At 34.5% G+C, this 14,646-nt stretch overlaps 2 protein-coding genes across 3 annotated transcripts in view; one reads left to right on the top strand and one right to left on the bottom strand.

Annotated features, from left to right (window-relative positions):
* Window positions 1-6,412, top strand: part of LOC135691126 (F-actin-uncapping protein LRRC16A) — a 30,754-nt gene extending 24,342 nt beyond the window's left edge. The window contains exons 33-42 of one of the 2 annotated variants that reach the window (XM_065208893.2): window positions 16-120; window positions 573-1,185; window positions 1,511-1,739; window positions 2,163-2,340; window positions 2,720-2,757; window positions 3,245-3,339; window positions 3,612-3,859; window positions 4,256-4,427; window positions 4,672-4,875; window positions 5,725-6,412. In XM_065208893.2, the coding sequence (XP_065064965.2) occupies window positions 16-120; window positions 573-1,185; window positions 1,511-1,739; window positions 2,163-2,340; window positions 2,720-2,757; window positions 3,245-3,339; window positions 3,612-3,859; window positions 4,256-4,427; window positions 4,672-4,875; window positions 5,725-5,729 (1,887 nt within the window). In that variant the 3' untranslated portion in view covers window positions 5,730-6,412. Of the gene's footprint in view, window positions 1-15; window positions 121-572; window positions 1,186-1,510; window positions 1,740-2,162; window positions 2,341-2,719; window positions 2,758-3,244; window positions 3,340-3,611; window positions 3,860-4,255; window positions 4,428-4,671; window positions 4,876-5,719 lie in introns of both variants that reach the window. The other variant, XM_065208892.2, reaches the window with a different exon arrangement.
* A 349-nt stretch (window positions 6,413-6,761) lies between these two features.
* On the bottom strand, window positions 6,762-14,644 carry LOC135691137 (DNA-directed RNA polymerase II subunit RPB3). Its single transcript, XM_065208909.2, has 12 exons — window positions 14,423-14,644; window positions 13,115-13,164; window positions 12,846-12,914; window positions 11,946-11,998; window positions 11,418-11,543; window positions 10,509-10,560; window positions 10,104-10,135; window positions 9,392-9,421; window positions 8,961-9,067; window positions 8,385-8,422; window positions 7,803-7,858; window positions 6,762-7,256 (listed from the first exon to the last, which is right to left on the bottom strand). Exons 1-12 carry the CDS (start codon window positions 14,506-14,508, stop codon window positions 7,131-7,133), a joined length of 825 nt encoding a protein of 274 aa, XP_065064981.1. The 5' UTR covers window positions 14,509-14,644; the 3' UTR covers window positions 6,762-7,130.
* Window positions 14,645-14,646: the final 2 nt, after the last annotated feature.

The following is a 14,646-nucleotide window of genomic DNA, read 5'->3' as shown; positions in this document are numbered from 1 at the left end:
TCCCTGCATGCTTAGGACTTACTTTCGATGGAAAACAAAGATAAAGAGTTGAATAAGGATGCTCAAAAGACAGGAAGCTTGCCAAGATCACCTGTCGATGACAAAGATGAGAGTCTGCTGGTGAGTCACATGCAATTATCTTCTTTTGGTAATAGCTGCATTTCAAATTATCATCATTTTGTATTTTATATAGTATTGCTGTGAACAATTTGTATATTTTATCGAGTTTAGATTTTAGGTTTTTTCTATGGTAATTGGCTTTGTTTATGTTGAACCGTTTGGTGCTGGTACTCCCTCCAAACATAAAGTTGTATCTGTAGAGCTTGAATTTATAAAATCTGTTGAAGTGATTCTCAATATCATTGCTAAGCAGAAGCGAAATGATAAGTGAATCTGAAAGTATGCACTGGATGATTTTTCGTGTGATTTTTCGCTGTTGTCTAATGGTATTGTCATTCTTAATTTGATTGTATCGTCGCATTGATGTATCAGTATCTTGCCCGTCTTTGTATCAGTATTTTATTGTCGGTTAACGTTGGTTATTATATAGGTGTTAATAATCCGTTTTTTAGGCTGCACAGAAAGCAAAGAATCGTATGAGCACCCAGCTTTTTGCTGATGATGGAACGGTCCGGAGCAAAGGAATTGCCAGGCGCCCAACATTTAGGCGTGAAAAGCAGTTTGAAGACGTTGCCGTGGAGATTTCCATTGATGATGTCCCTGTTGTAGAAAATAACGAGAAGGTTGAGAAAGAGGCAGAACTAGAACGAAAAACAGAGGCTAAGGAAGAAGAAAGTATAGAACTGCCTAAGGAGAAAAAGAGCCAATCAGAAGAGGCGGAGAAAGAAGCAAAGCAAGAAGCAAAGCAAGAAGCGAAGCAAGAAGCGAAGCAAGAAGCAAAGCAAGAAGCAAAGCAAGAAGCAAAACAAGAAGGAAAACAAGAAGCAAAACAAGAGAAAGAAGATGATAAAAAATCTGGGAAGGCAGAAGATCATTCCGAAGCAAAGAAAAAGGAAGAGTTTGCGACAGACTCTGGTAAATTAGAAGCATCAGCAAAACTTCATAAACCAAAGTTGGAACAAAGTAACCCTCGAGCGGGAAGTCTTTCTTTAAAACCAAACAAAATGTCACTAGAAGTGGGGAAAAAGCCAAGGCCTTTGAGTGACCTTTCGTTTCTAGAAATAGGTTTGTTTTCTTTGATATCCGTTTTTTGTTTTTTTATCACAGAAATTTTCTTTATCGTCACATTTTGTGTTGATTGTGGTAATAGGAATTCCAATATTAATACAATTTTTATGGCAGCACGCGTTTTTCAGTAGGTTTTCGGCGCTAGGTTGCTAGAGTATCTGGGTACGTCCCTCTAATAAAATCATCTTCTTAAGGGTTATTATTAGAAGTCCTAAAAACATATACCATTAGTTACCTACCCATTTTAACATATTTTTATCGAGTCATTTTAGACGTGGCTATTTTTATGTTATTTGATTACAATCAACAAAAATCTGTCTAGATCGCGCGACATCTAAAGAATTGATACATTTGAACAAGGGAAGAGCTAAACCGAAGGGTAGGCGCCCGCCTTCTAAAGCAGCTGATTTGGCCCATCTGACTGCCAATGAGGAGGAGATCGATGTTGATGAAACGCCGAAGGAGGAAAATAGAAAGGAGACGACGCCGAATTCGAAGAAAGAAGAAAAAGGCTTGAGAACGCCTCCAAAGCCAAGGCCGAAGTCAATGCAGTATGTATCGCGTCTTTCGTTCCGTTTATTTTAATATTAACTACTTCATGTAGCTGAAAACATTAGGATTTCGCTGGAAATGACTTTTACTTGTATTGCCTACGTTTCATCTACTTCCCTTTTCATGGAAGTAATAATTTGTACAAGCAGTTCAAGAAAGAGTTTCATTCGTGCTTCACAGTTTTCATTAAAATTAATTGCGAAAAACAGTAAACAATTTTTAAAATTTTTTATATCATTTTAATTGTGCATCATTTCTGCTCCCGTCTACAACACTAATAAAAATTTTTTCAAATTGGAATGAAGGGGTGGGGGCTCTTCATGTTCATCTTATAGACATTTTTATGCAGAATCTTATTCAGGAGATTTCCTATCGTATTAGATTCATTTATCTATGTTTGGTGAATTTGTTCTTGTAATTAGGCCTCTTGAATCGCCGAGCACGGAAAAAGAAATGGGTGTCATACGAACTGGCTCGATTCCTCACAAATCATCGGAAGCTTTGAAGGCAAAATTGAAATTAGAAGAGGAAGATCCTAAAGTTGATCTGACTTCAAAGCCAGATATAACATCTCCGCCAAGACCAGAGCCTCCTAAGAAGGTAAACATTATTTCATTATCAGAGCTAGTATTTCATGTTTCCTTAAAGATTGGGTATTTTGTTCATTGTTTACTTTTGTGCCATTGTTGTTGAACGTTCTTTTTCTTTAAAATACGAAATCTCGCTCTGTGTTTGTTTGTTTTTTAGCTTTAATCATTTTGTTTCTAAATTATTAATCGTTATTCTACATATTAAAGGATATCAATGATCTACATGTTGAAGTTTGCTTTTTTCCCCAGATTGAGAAACCAAGCGAATCCACTTGAGTATTAGCAACAACTGTGTAAAACGTATATACGCAAAGAATATAATTTATTTGGCATTTGCCTTTTTCTTTATAACTTTATAATTCTTTTGAACTTTTTTCTTAATACTCTAGGAAGGTTCCGTGAAGAAGAAACCTAAGCTGCCAATGGGGTAGGTTTTTCCCTTTTATATCTTTATTTTTTTTTGAATTTGCTGGTCATTTTAACAGATCGCTTCCAGATGCAGCTTTTTTCGAGCTTCCAGATGAGAAAGCAAGCGAAAATAAAGGATGCAACCAATTTTATGCTAATGTTTTCTGCAGTTTTCATCAGAATCATATTTATGGCAACCCTCTATTTATGTAGATTGCTTTAAATGAATACCAAGAAATTAGTTGACTCGCTACAAACAGACATAGCTGGCTCCGAAACAGTCTGAATGTTCATTTATACATTTCTCAAATGCGTCTTATCTTTCTAGTTTGTGTCCTCGTTATTGTGTCTGTTTTTCTCGTCTTTTCTTTCACCCTCCAGCTTGTTTGAACTTCACCTTCACCCTTCAGCTAGATTGACCCGTCTATATAAGCAGTGAATAAATGTGTTACTACATCTGACAACACGTGACACTGTTTGTTGATTTACGTTTATCTACATTAAAGGGTCCCCTTGCCTGGATTCCCAAATATTCTTGGAAAACCCAGCTTGCCTAAGAAAGACAGGTCCCCATCGCTTAAAAGGGATGAACAAAATGAAGGTTTGCTGAGCATTTTTATGTTATTTTCATGCTGTACTTTTTAGGATGTTTCTTTTGCATCTATGGATTTCCTACCACTGAAATGTTTGTGGTGTGTCTTTCTACTGACACCATCTTATTATTATTTTCAAATTTACGCTCTTGTTGTGTAGAACAGGACAGTTCTAAGTTGCTCCTAAGTTATTTCACGCTTGATGCCCTCATCATGCAACTGTTGTGCAGGTATGGGGTAAAAGAGTTTTCTAATTTTGGAATACATGCTTATTTTCTAGGAAGCCAGATACATAACTCAGAGGATGAAACTTCTATGAAAACTGAAGATAGTAACGTTGATACATTGAAGTTGGATGACAATATTGGGAGCGAATCCAGTCCGCAGGCGGAGGCAGAAAAAGAGAAGACGCCTGAGGTTGCGGAGAAACCAAAGCCAAAGAAATTTAAGCCGCCTGGGGGTGTGCCAATGGGGTTTGGTGGGGCATTGATGGCAGAAATGAAGAAAAAGCGGGGTATAAAAGACAAGGTAGGAACGTTTGATGTCAATCATACTGATATTTTGTTTGTTGGTATTTCTGTTGGTTCAGATATTAAGTAGACAGAACAGTGTTTGGGGCTGAGGCACTCACATTTCATTTTATATTTTTCAGTTCATATTTTTTGACGAATTTGTCGGAGTGTTTTTTCGTTGCTATAGCGATTCAAACTTTCTGTTTAGAAAATTCAGACCGGAATGTCAAGCGAGTAAAGTTATTAATCATGAGATATTTCAAAGCACAATTTATAATGCACTTAAGCTTAAACAGAGATACATAAGTTAAAGTTGCGAAGTATCACCTCAAAAGATTCCAGTATTTTCTGTCAAAATTATATTTAAATTTCCATACCATCTGATAATTTCTAACCTTTTTTTCCAAATAAGGAGCCTGAAACTCCCGATAAACATGCTACTGAAGAAAAGCCTGCCACTGAGAATAAACCTCCTGCTGTGACGTCACCACCTACCGCAGCGAAGCCAACACCGGCCGCTAGGAAGCCGCCTCCTCCAGCGAGGCTTTCAGCAGAGAAAAGAAGGTCCTTGATTCTTGAAGCAGGTAACCACTATGACATCTTGAATGTCGCTTTCTTCTGCGACAACTTGCTAAATAAGACATGACAGAAGGCAATATCTTTAAGAAACAACAATCTTCTCGTTTGCGATGACACGAACATCATTCTCTGTAGGAACAATTATTAAATGTCCTATCGCGTCTTTGATAAAACCGTCATATGAACCGACAGTATAATTCATCAATAAATAGTTGCTAGCATTTTCATTATTTGATGGTTTGTTCCCAGGAGCCAAACCAATTATCACAGATAAACCTGATGGGCCTGTAATCGAGGAGAAAAAAGAGGCCGACGCGGCGGAGGAGAAACTAACAGCAACTGAAGGCGAAGGAGGATCGGCAGAAAAACATGGCGATGGCACATCTGAGGAAGCAGAAAACCAGGGCAACAAGGAAACTACTGAAGAGACTGTGAAAGAGAAAAATATTTCAGGTGATAGTTAACGTTCTATAGATGCTTTGCATGACTTAAGGCCGACCTCAAATTCAATATATTTGTGCACTACGACCGAGCTTAAATATGCGTATTTTTAGATCGGTCGCTTCAGAATCTTGCTATACTAAAAATATGAACAGCTCATGGCCAAAAATCATTTGCGTTTCGAGAAGCCGGCGCATGGAATAGACTTGACTTGTAAATTAAATTAATCCCTACGATTCAGTCAATCAAAACGAAACGAGAAGCTTCAAACTGAAAACATCCAAGGAAAGCTAATCTGCATCTTTTTCTTTATTTTCTTTGTATCACAGTTAGTGGCTTCTTTATTGTATCAAATTATTGTAAACAGGTTTTCATGTTTAGTGGTTAGGTTTATTTTCTCTTTTGCTGGGACAATAGGAATACAGTTTAATTAGTTAACTGAATTGTATCCCAGGGTAGATATGTTTTAAATTAAAATAAATAAAAATTAACTCGCAGGAAACAAATTTTTGGCGCATCGGTAGTAGGCGGTGAGCTTTCTCCCAGAGAGACTCCGCGGTTGCTCAGCCCGCGCGAGTGAACCAAAACACTGAACAAAAAGATCGGTCTTTAAGTCGAAAACCCACTCCGGAAAATGATCCGCGGATCGGATCAGATTTTGTGTTGCGCAAGCGCTTTGGATGCAAAAATGGTCACATGACGGATCGAAACGGATTGAAAAAAAGTTGAAATCATTTGAGTTGAGTGGGTTGAGAAAAGTTGAGTGGGTTTTCGGCTTTAGGTTGAAGACAAGTTTACCTTAGCTTTACCATGATCAATAAAGGCCATTTTAGTAATTAGTATTTTTGTGTTTTAGAACAGAATAATAATATCGATATCGGAGAAAATGAGATGTGATGAACAAATGAATATCCAGCTGTTTGAAGAAGAGAAGAAAACTGTTTATGGGGACAATCAAAGTATATTTTTATGACTCGTCTTGTCTTTTGCATCATATTATACACATAAACAGGTTTATGTATATCTTTTATGGAGATTCAGAATAATTGATATTTCGCAACTGGGAATTTTGTAAACAGATGTAGCTTTGTAAACATGCCTCGTATAATAGGTAGTAACACCTCGTCACTTTGTTAAGATGTGGTATTTATTAATAAATGATAGACAATGTTTCAAAAGTGAGAGTAGGAATTGCATCAAACATTCAAAGACATTGTATCAAGAATTACTTACTTAAATTTAAGGCACAGACTTTTGTTGATAATAGGAAGTTGACTTTAAAGCGTCGATCTTTGCCAGAAATGAAGTTTTGTAACTCTGTTTAAATTTCGTATTTCCATCTCACAGAGTTTGTAGGGTAGTCATACGCATATAAAAAGTATACTTAGCATTTTAAAGCAATCTGTTTCGAGTTTTGTAACAAAAAATCTTCGTAACTTGTAGAAATGTTTTAGATGGTCTCACGAGTTGTAAATTTAAAGTTTACCATTATGAAATATATCTGCACGTTCTTTCGTTGATCGTTGATTTAGTATTTCTGTGATGTTTTTTTTTCTCGTTACTTTTTTCGTTGCTTTTCAAAGAGCTTTTCGTCAATTTGTTATCTTCCTTCTCTAGGCCATCAAATTCTAGTAGCATACACTTAAATTTCTACTGCTAGTTTTGATGAAACAAATTTTAGAAGCAAAAACCATTGCTTGCTCCCCAGTTAACCTAATTCAATTCATTACGGGTAAATTTTTTTCAAAATATTGCGATTGACTTTTGAATGATATTTCGAAAAAATCAAAATTTAAGGAAAAAAATATCTTTAATCAAGGAATCAGGTTTTTCTGAACGAAAAGACCATGAAAGAAATTTGTGGTAACTCGAAACAAACCATACAGAAATCAACTCCAAGATTGACTTTCAAAGACGAAGAGGCTTTTGGGGACAAACATTTTATTATCAACAAGAAAAACCAGTGTACCTGAATACATCAGTTTAAGTGACTTTTTGATACATTACTTCAACATTTATTATAAAAAAGACTCGAGAAGTTCAATAGTTTGCAGCATTATGTCACTGCTACACAAATCAGTGCCAAAGTTCCACAGAAATGCCAACAACCTTGAAAAATCTGTGAACTTCAGTAGAACTTGCATGTGTGTTTCCAGTTTGAACTTGGTTGCCTTACACTATTACATCTACTTTTGCTTCTTAAATGAGGTTTCTCCGAACCAGAAAACCATGCCGCCCAATGAAATTCCCTTTACTAACGCTGGTATTTAGGAGATGGCAAGTACATCAGCGGCAATTTCATGGCTGAACTGAGTTTGCAGGTCACTTAGCTTTTTCTTCAACATGCTAAGTCCAGTCAGAACAATTGTCTCTGAGCGCAATGATCCACATGTCTACAGGATATAAATATTCTCATAATCGAATAGAGACGGAGATTAACTTTGTTTTATTATATAGGAGGGCAGCTTCTACCTATCAAACAATATTTATTACTTTGGTGACTACAGTTATTAAAACAAACCCACCAAAAAACATTTAGGTTGCAAGGAAAAAATTGCCGTTGTTTTGTGCTGATTTGAAGTTTAGCAGTATTTGACGTACACACAAATTAATAAAAAACATGTACATGAAATGTAAGCGAAAGAAAAACGAGACTCCCTGGCCACAGAGCTATATCTGATGATTTTGTAAAAAATGAAGCTGTAAAAGATGGATACAAAGGGAGCAAGTTTGTTATGGGTACTCATCGAGAGCTTGTGCTTCGTGCAGATGGTAACTCATCGAGAGCCTTCACAGTAATGGTGATTCGCAGTGTTTGCAGGTTGAGACTTTTTGTGTGATAATGTGACCCTCTTATTGCAAATTTTAACAAACAAGAAAAACTTTTCGTCAATTCAGATATGATAAACTGTAAAATCATGTTAAATGTGAGCATCTACCTCCACGTTGTAGAAGAATTTGTCTGGTTTTCCTTCAGGATCAAATGCTGCTTGTGCTGAAAAACAGAATAAATCATTTCTCCCTAAAATCAAAACTAAATTTTTAACGCATTCCTTTAGCTCAGATTGTCAACCTATGTTTAGGTTTACAAGATTCCTGTCAACATTGCTTTCTACAGGAGCCATGCCCACAATTCTTTTGAACCATCCTGGTCATTTGGTTATAAAGAAAAATATATTTTCTAGTTAATTCAATCAAAATAAGTGTGTACGAAAAATTCCATGAAGAAAATCAAACGGGGATGAAAAAGCCAGGGATGTTGCAAATAGGTGGGGGCTTGTGAAGCTTCAGCAACCCAGGGTTGGGGAAGGGGGTCAGCAACCCTTAGAAGCTATTCAATGCAGAATAAAAGAGGTTTTGAAGTTGTGAATTGTGATTCTCTATCAAATGAACTTTATGAAACGGTTATTGGTAAACTATCAAAATGTAAAAGGTTTAATAACAATTTTTGAATGGTATTTCATATTTTTGAGCATCTCTTGGGAAAAAAGTGTAAGCGTCTACGAAAAAATATACCTTACCTTGATCTTCATCGAGTTGTGTATATTCGCTTTTTGGCCTGAAATTTTAAACATACAAACAATGTTCTGAGTCAGTAGCATAAAAAATTATCTCATATGATGGCAATATAAATAAAAAAATGTGAAAACAATGAACAACAAATAAATTTATATTCTTAAAATGAAACTAGAAGCTAATAATAAAGCGATGACAAAAACCAGCGGTATTTGCGAGCCGAAAAGATTTTGATGTTGAGCTACCTTGTAGAATAGTTCTAGATATTTAAAGCACAAGTGTTTTAAGCTTCTTCATCTGGATAAGAAACGTGATAGAGAAGAGCCGATACATATTTCCAGGCGCGTTCCAATTAACTCTGTATTCTCGAGGGGTTGTTGCCATATGGCCTTTTTAATAAATTTCTTTAACAATCAATTTTCAAAATGTAGAGTTGAAGACGGACATATAGAAATATCTCTTAGATATTAAAACAATTTTTTTGATAAGCATGATATATATGCCGCCACAAGGAGCGAAATCCAAGCGGAATATCTTCAAGGACAAGACTATTCAACACAACGTACAAGAGGATGGCCTACCATTCTTCGGGTCTTGGATACGTTGTGTGACGTAATGAGTTGTCAGGGTCGTATTCGAATGCTACTCCAGCTGTAGGGTTCCATTTAGCATGCTCCTTTGCAAAGCCCTGCGGTGGCGAGTTTACGTTAGTGGAAACAGGTCAAAATATTGAGCTTAGGGAACCATTTTGATAATTTTGACAACAAAATAATTCATAAAAATTATTTTACGCATAAAATAAGTATTAAAGAAATTATTGTTAAAGCAGCTACTAAATTAAAAGAAGTTATTGATAATTAGAAGAGCATCAAATCACATTAAATACTCGCAAAATATCATGGCAATAAGTACTGGACCTTTCTGAATTTTCACTAAATATTAAGATTATCAAAAATGATGTTCGGAAAGAATGTTTTGAGTAAAATATTACACAATTTATAATTCAACTCACTTTCTTGGCGTAGGCTCTTAACTTCAGTTCCTTCAAATGAATAAATGATAAAGTAACATTTTGCAAATTAAATGATAATGAATTTCACAAATGATTCGATCTGACAACAATACATGATGACCGATATATTGTTTACGTTGCAATTATGTTATATATTTCCAGATTCAAAGTAACTAAAACCATATACATATTATTGAAATAGATGTTCTAGTCATAGATTTAATGAATTTGATAGTCATGCTCTCCTTAGCAGAACGGATTTTGACTTGAGAGAAGTACATTGCGGGATGCAACAGAATCGCGTTAAACACGGCAATTTATACATGTTAACACTCAATTAGAGTTAATACATAACAAGTATCTAAAACAAATAACAAACAAGGTTAGCGCTAATCAGTCGCAGAATTACTAGGGAAGCTAGGTTTATCAATCACTCCAAATAATTAACACGAGTGAATAAAAAAACGTTGAAAGACGAGACGATTTGAAACAATATAAAGCAGGAGAGACTGCTTGCCAAAGGTTGTTTTGATCAACCATAGCACTAAATGATCTGACACAATAGAGCTGAAAATGAAAAACGAGCTCTCCCTGTTCCTTAAAGATTATGTCCCTAAGCATTATGTCAACAGAACACAATATGCATAGAAATAATTCTGAAATAACAGGATATGTTGTTTGAATACTCAAGTGTTTCAACATCTCTGCTTACCTGGCCTTTTATCAATTTCACTAAAAGAATATCTGTAAAAAGATTCAATTATAAACTAATTAATCTTAAGAAAACCAATTAAAAATAATTTTTCAAAAGTTCACAAGCGCAAACAAATAACTTATAACTCTTCAAAGAACCCAATCTATCTTTATCTCAATTTCTTTCAATAAGAACCTTCATTTGAAATCTTCTGAAATGGCAATGCATTTAAATTCATAAAACACATTATTGTACAACAGAAAGAATTCAAATTGATGATGAGAAAATATTTTGATCAGAAAAAGGGTAGCCCGGTTAGGAAGAAAAGTTCCAATAAAAAAGAAAACATTTAAAAGTAGCTGGATAAAGTTGAATATTAAATCAAATTCAATGAAATAGATGAATATTTTCTTCATCACATACCATTGCTTTCCCCATATTTGCTGCTTTCATCATCTTTATTTCTTGACGTGGCCTGACCAGAAAAAAACCTCAGTTTGTTTAGAAATGTCAAATGACTTAATGGAAACTGTTATTTACATCAAAGCATAGACGGTTACATTCTAAAATGTAGATGACAACACAAAATGTCATTTGCCAACCGGATTATGAAAAAAGCAGTTAAATAGGTCGTAAGCGCTCATATGGGACACCTAGACAAGTGCGTTGTGACGTAGATTAGTTAGGTCCTAAATGAAGATGTTTTGAGTAGAACATGTGAACGAAGATATCTGTTGAGAACAGTACACAAAATCAAAAAGTTTCAGCAAACTTGAATTTGTTCAAAATCTTTTTTTTCGTCCCAAAGTTTTTGTCCTAAAGTTTCAAATTCTTAAAGAAAAAAAAACAATGGAATCTGCTACATGTCTTCCATAGTAATCATAGACAGTTTTAAGATATATTTTGTTATCACATTAGCAATTTTGCCTTAAAAATTTTTTCTGAAACTTTTAAAGCTTGATCAAAACGTTTTTTGTCCGATTTTTCCAAAACTTTTCCGTGTGAACCTTTTCAATTCTATTTAATAATTCAAAATTAGACAAGGCTTGCACATAACTATAAAGGCAACTGACTGAACAGAAAAAACAGAGAATAGATAATTGTCATGTTTGACTAGATCTGGTAGATGAACTGTGTAAACAAAAATTCCTTTTAAAAACTAAAAGTATATATCCCAAGTTAGAAAGTTGAGCCTATGTAGAGACACATTGAAAATTGTGTGTTTAGCCTTAGGTGCCATTAAATCCAAGCTAATTACTTCCAAGCTAACTACTTTAGAGGTTTGCCATGTGCAATATTTCACAATAAGGCAGAAAGAAGAGAAGTACTTACAGGCACAACTCTGGGCTCTGAGGAAACCAAATCCCCACTGGTCACATGTCGTGCATCCTCTGTGCACCTCACATCCAGCGTGAACTCCACTGAGCAATCTGTGCAAAACTCATCACAAGTGCAATCCTATGTTAAAAAGGGTTTCAGTAAAAATAAAGTGCATTTTCTTCAACCAAAGTTAGGATTAGCTTTGCATGTTTTGAAAAGGATTTTACAAATAGTTAGCTATTATGCTATTATCATCTCACAAAAAGGTACAGAAATTCCAGAATTTTATCTGAAAAAAATCGGCATCCTATCGGCATGAATGTTAAGTTTCTTTTCAAAAGGCATTCAGTTTATTGGCAGATGGGTAGATTGATAATGTTCTTGAATCTTAAAAATTGGCTCCCTTAAGAGCAAAAAATAATTATACAACACAGTTCAGCAGGAAATTTACTTTTTAGGGTATTTGCCTTCCTTTGAATTAGTAATTAATAATGAATAATTAAGAATTAATAAAAATCATAAAATAACTGAAAAACCTACTATTGAATAATTCATTTTTTCCACTGTATCATCACTGATCAGAGGTATCAAACCTGGAAGGAAATATCACGAGCCTAAAAAATATCATACAGGCTAAGAAGAATATGTGATGAAAATCTGGAAAACTATAACCATGTGGATATTGAGGCTTGTTGTGTGTAAAAAATATAAAGATAAGCAGAAAATCATGATTCTTAAAGATTTTAAGGAATCACTTTGACTTTTCAGGCTGTAATTATATATGAAATAAAATCAAAAGGAAAGGTTCTATTTAATAGTTAAAAAAGGGAAAATTTTTCATATCTGCAAACAATTCTTAATGATTTGAACTTAGTAATGTTGAAAGATTTGCAAAAAATAACCACATGCAGCAATTTTTTTTCAATGATGGCAGAAGCAGGAGGAGGTGGCTAAAGAAACTTACCCCTCACAATAATATCCACAATATAACTAAAACCATGCAAAAAATCACCTTCTCGGTTTTAAGAATGTTTAGCCCACCCCCCCCCCAAAAAAATTATTTGGCCCCCTTTTTATGAAATATGCTCAACAGTCCTAAACCAAATCCTTTATCGTGCCTTGAACATGATTTTTTAAAGATAAAGATAAAGTGCACTTTATCTAGAGCACTAGTAAAGTGCACTAGTATAGTAGACAAGTATTAGAATTCCAATCTATTTTTATTAAACTTTAAACTTTAAACAAGATTAACTCCTGATCAGGCAACATATAAGAATGAAAATGATAAAAAGGCAAAATATTTGATTTATCCTTCCTCTTTCAATATTCCTATCACCCTGAATCATACATAATAGAAAAAAGAGTTTTTATAAGACCAAAATGGCTAGTGCACCCTATCATTTAATATAATTCTTTGGTTGCTTTGAGAGAAGAACATACCAATTCTATGTGCAATGAATTCATCATGAAGTACTGAGGTGTTGTTCTCTATTTGAATCCAATCAATGGCTGCAAAATCAAATGATGTTTTATTATCAGAAAAGACACTCAGAAGATGATGTGAAATTGCAAATTATGCGAAGTCTAAACATGGTTCCATTTTGGGAATCGGAAATTTGTTTCACAAAAAGCCTAAAAAAGCTAAAAACTTTGAAGAATCTTGAGAAAACAAACAAAATCAATCACAAATGCATATAATTTGAGCATACCAATGGTTGGGACTTCTGAAATAAATATTCTCCGTAAACTATTTGCCATTCTGAAATAAAGGATATTACTTTAATTTGAATTCATTCTCAACATTATTACTTGTCTAATCTGCATACAAAGAATGCATGGTGAAAGAGATGAATGTGACATTACTTTTATTTAATGCATATCACTGTATTTACCCAGTCAAATATGTCACTTGTTTGTCCTGTGTCATTGTTTTCTTTAATTGTATAGTCCTTTTGCGCGATGTTTTCGTTTTGAAAGTGTTCTTTCTGTTTTAATATAATTACATGGTCAGGCATGGTGTATGGATTTGTTTTCTATTTTCTGTTTTTTAGAGTTTATGCTTAGGAAGATGCTCAACTTATAGACAGTAACTCATTTCAGTAAATTACTTAATTCAATTTTGTCATTATAACTAAGCTTTGCTTGATCTTTGTTTTGTACCTAGCTAGTTTTACATTTCATACTGATCTCCCAGATTGATACTGCTAAGTCATTTTCAAAACAAACTTTTTATCCACACATAAATCAAATCAAAGAAAAATTGAAATTGTCACCTTCACTTCTAAATCTAGAAAACTGTTATATATTGAAAACTCTTTATTCTGCCTTTATATTTTTCAAAGATGAAGATCAACTATCAGTTCCAAAAACAGAAACAGTAACCATTTCCTTGCTGTTGTCTTAGAAAGAAAGTTTGCAAGGCACCAGGATGCAGTATGCCAAGCGTATGACTCATTTTTATTCTGAAATATGTGTAATAAGCCTTTAAAGATGATTAGATTGTTCCAGGTATTCAGAATGGAAAATGAACACTGTCACTGCTGCGTGGCCTGTTTTAGAGGCAGCACTACAATAAATTCTCATGTCAGACCCATCAGAGGAAACAAAGTATCAAAATATGACTAGAATATTCAACATGGAACAGCAGACTTGGATTTCAGTAAAGGAAACAGAGTCAAAGATTACCAAGTAACCTATGATACATTTGAAATGATTCAAAAAACAAATATTGCTGTCTGCTTCTCTGGGCTCAGTCACTTCCATTGGAAACAAAATATTACATATGTCACATGATCATGTCAGTAGCAATTTCCATAAACATTAGGGCTTACTGTATATGTCATCTGTCGTGCCATCATGTTCCTAGCACATGAAATAGGACTTCGTTATATCAAACACCTAAAAAAGTTGTTAATTCTTCTTCAAAAAAAGTATCCAGATTGATACTAAAGGGTTTACTCTTACATCTTCTGTCACCTTTATCAAATATCACCAATAAAGTTTTGAATTCAACTTACGCCAGGTCTGTGTTCTCTATAGAGAACTTTATGTTTTCGCCTGTTAATTCAGAGATTTTGACACGTGGTTGACTTGCGTAAGGCATTTTATATCGCTTTCAGTAATCCTTTCAAAAATTCTTATGCTTTTGCCCTTTTCTGGCGCTGGTTCACTGTGCTGATCAGTGGTTCACTCTCGTCAGTAGAACTAGGCCATCAAATTGCTTTTTCGAACAACAGCAGCA

Source organism: Rhopilema esculentum, chromosome 4 (genome assembly GCF_057945365.1).
Source record: "Rhopilema esculentum isolate cy_ngs chromosome 4, ASM5794536v1, whole genome shotgun sequence".
Classification (NCBI taxonomy): Eukaryota; Metazoa; Cnidaria; class Scyphozoa; order Rhizostomeae; family Rhizostomatidae; genus Rhopilema; species Rhopilema esculentum.
The sequence above is the reverse complement of the archived record's forward strand: the minus strand, read 5'-3'. Positions and strand labels throughout refer to the sequence as shown.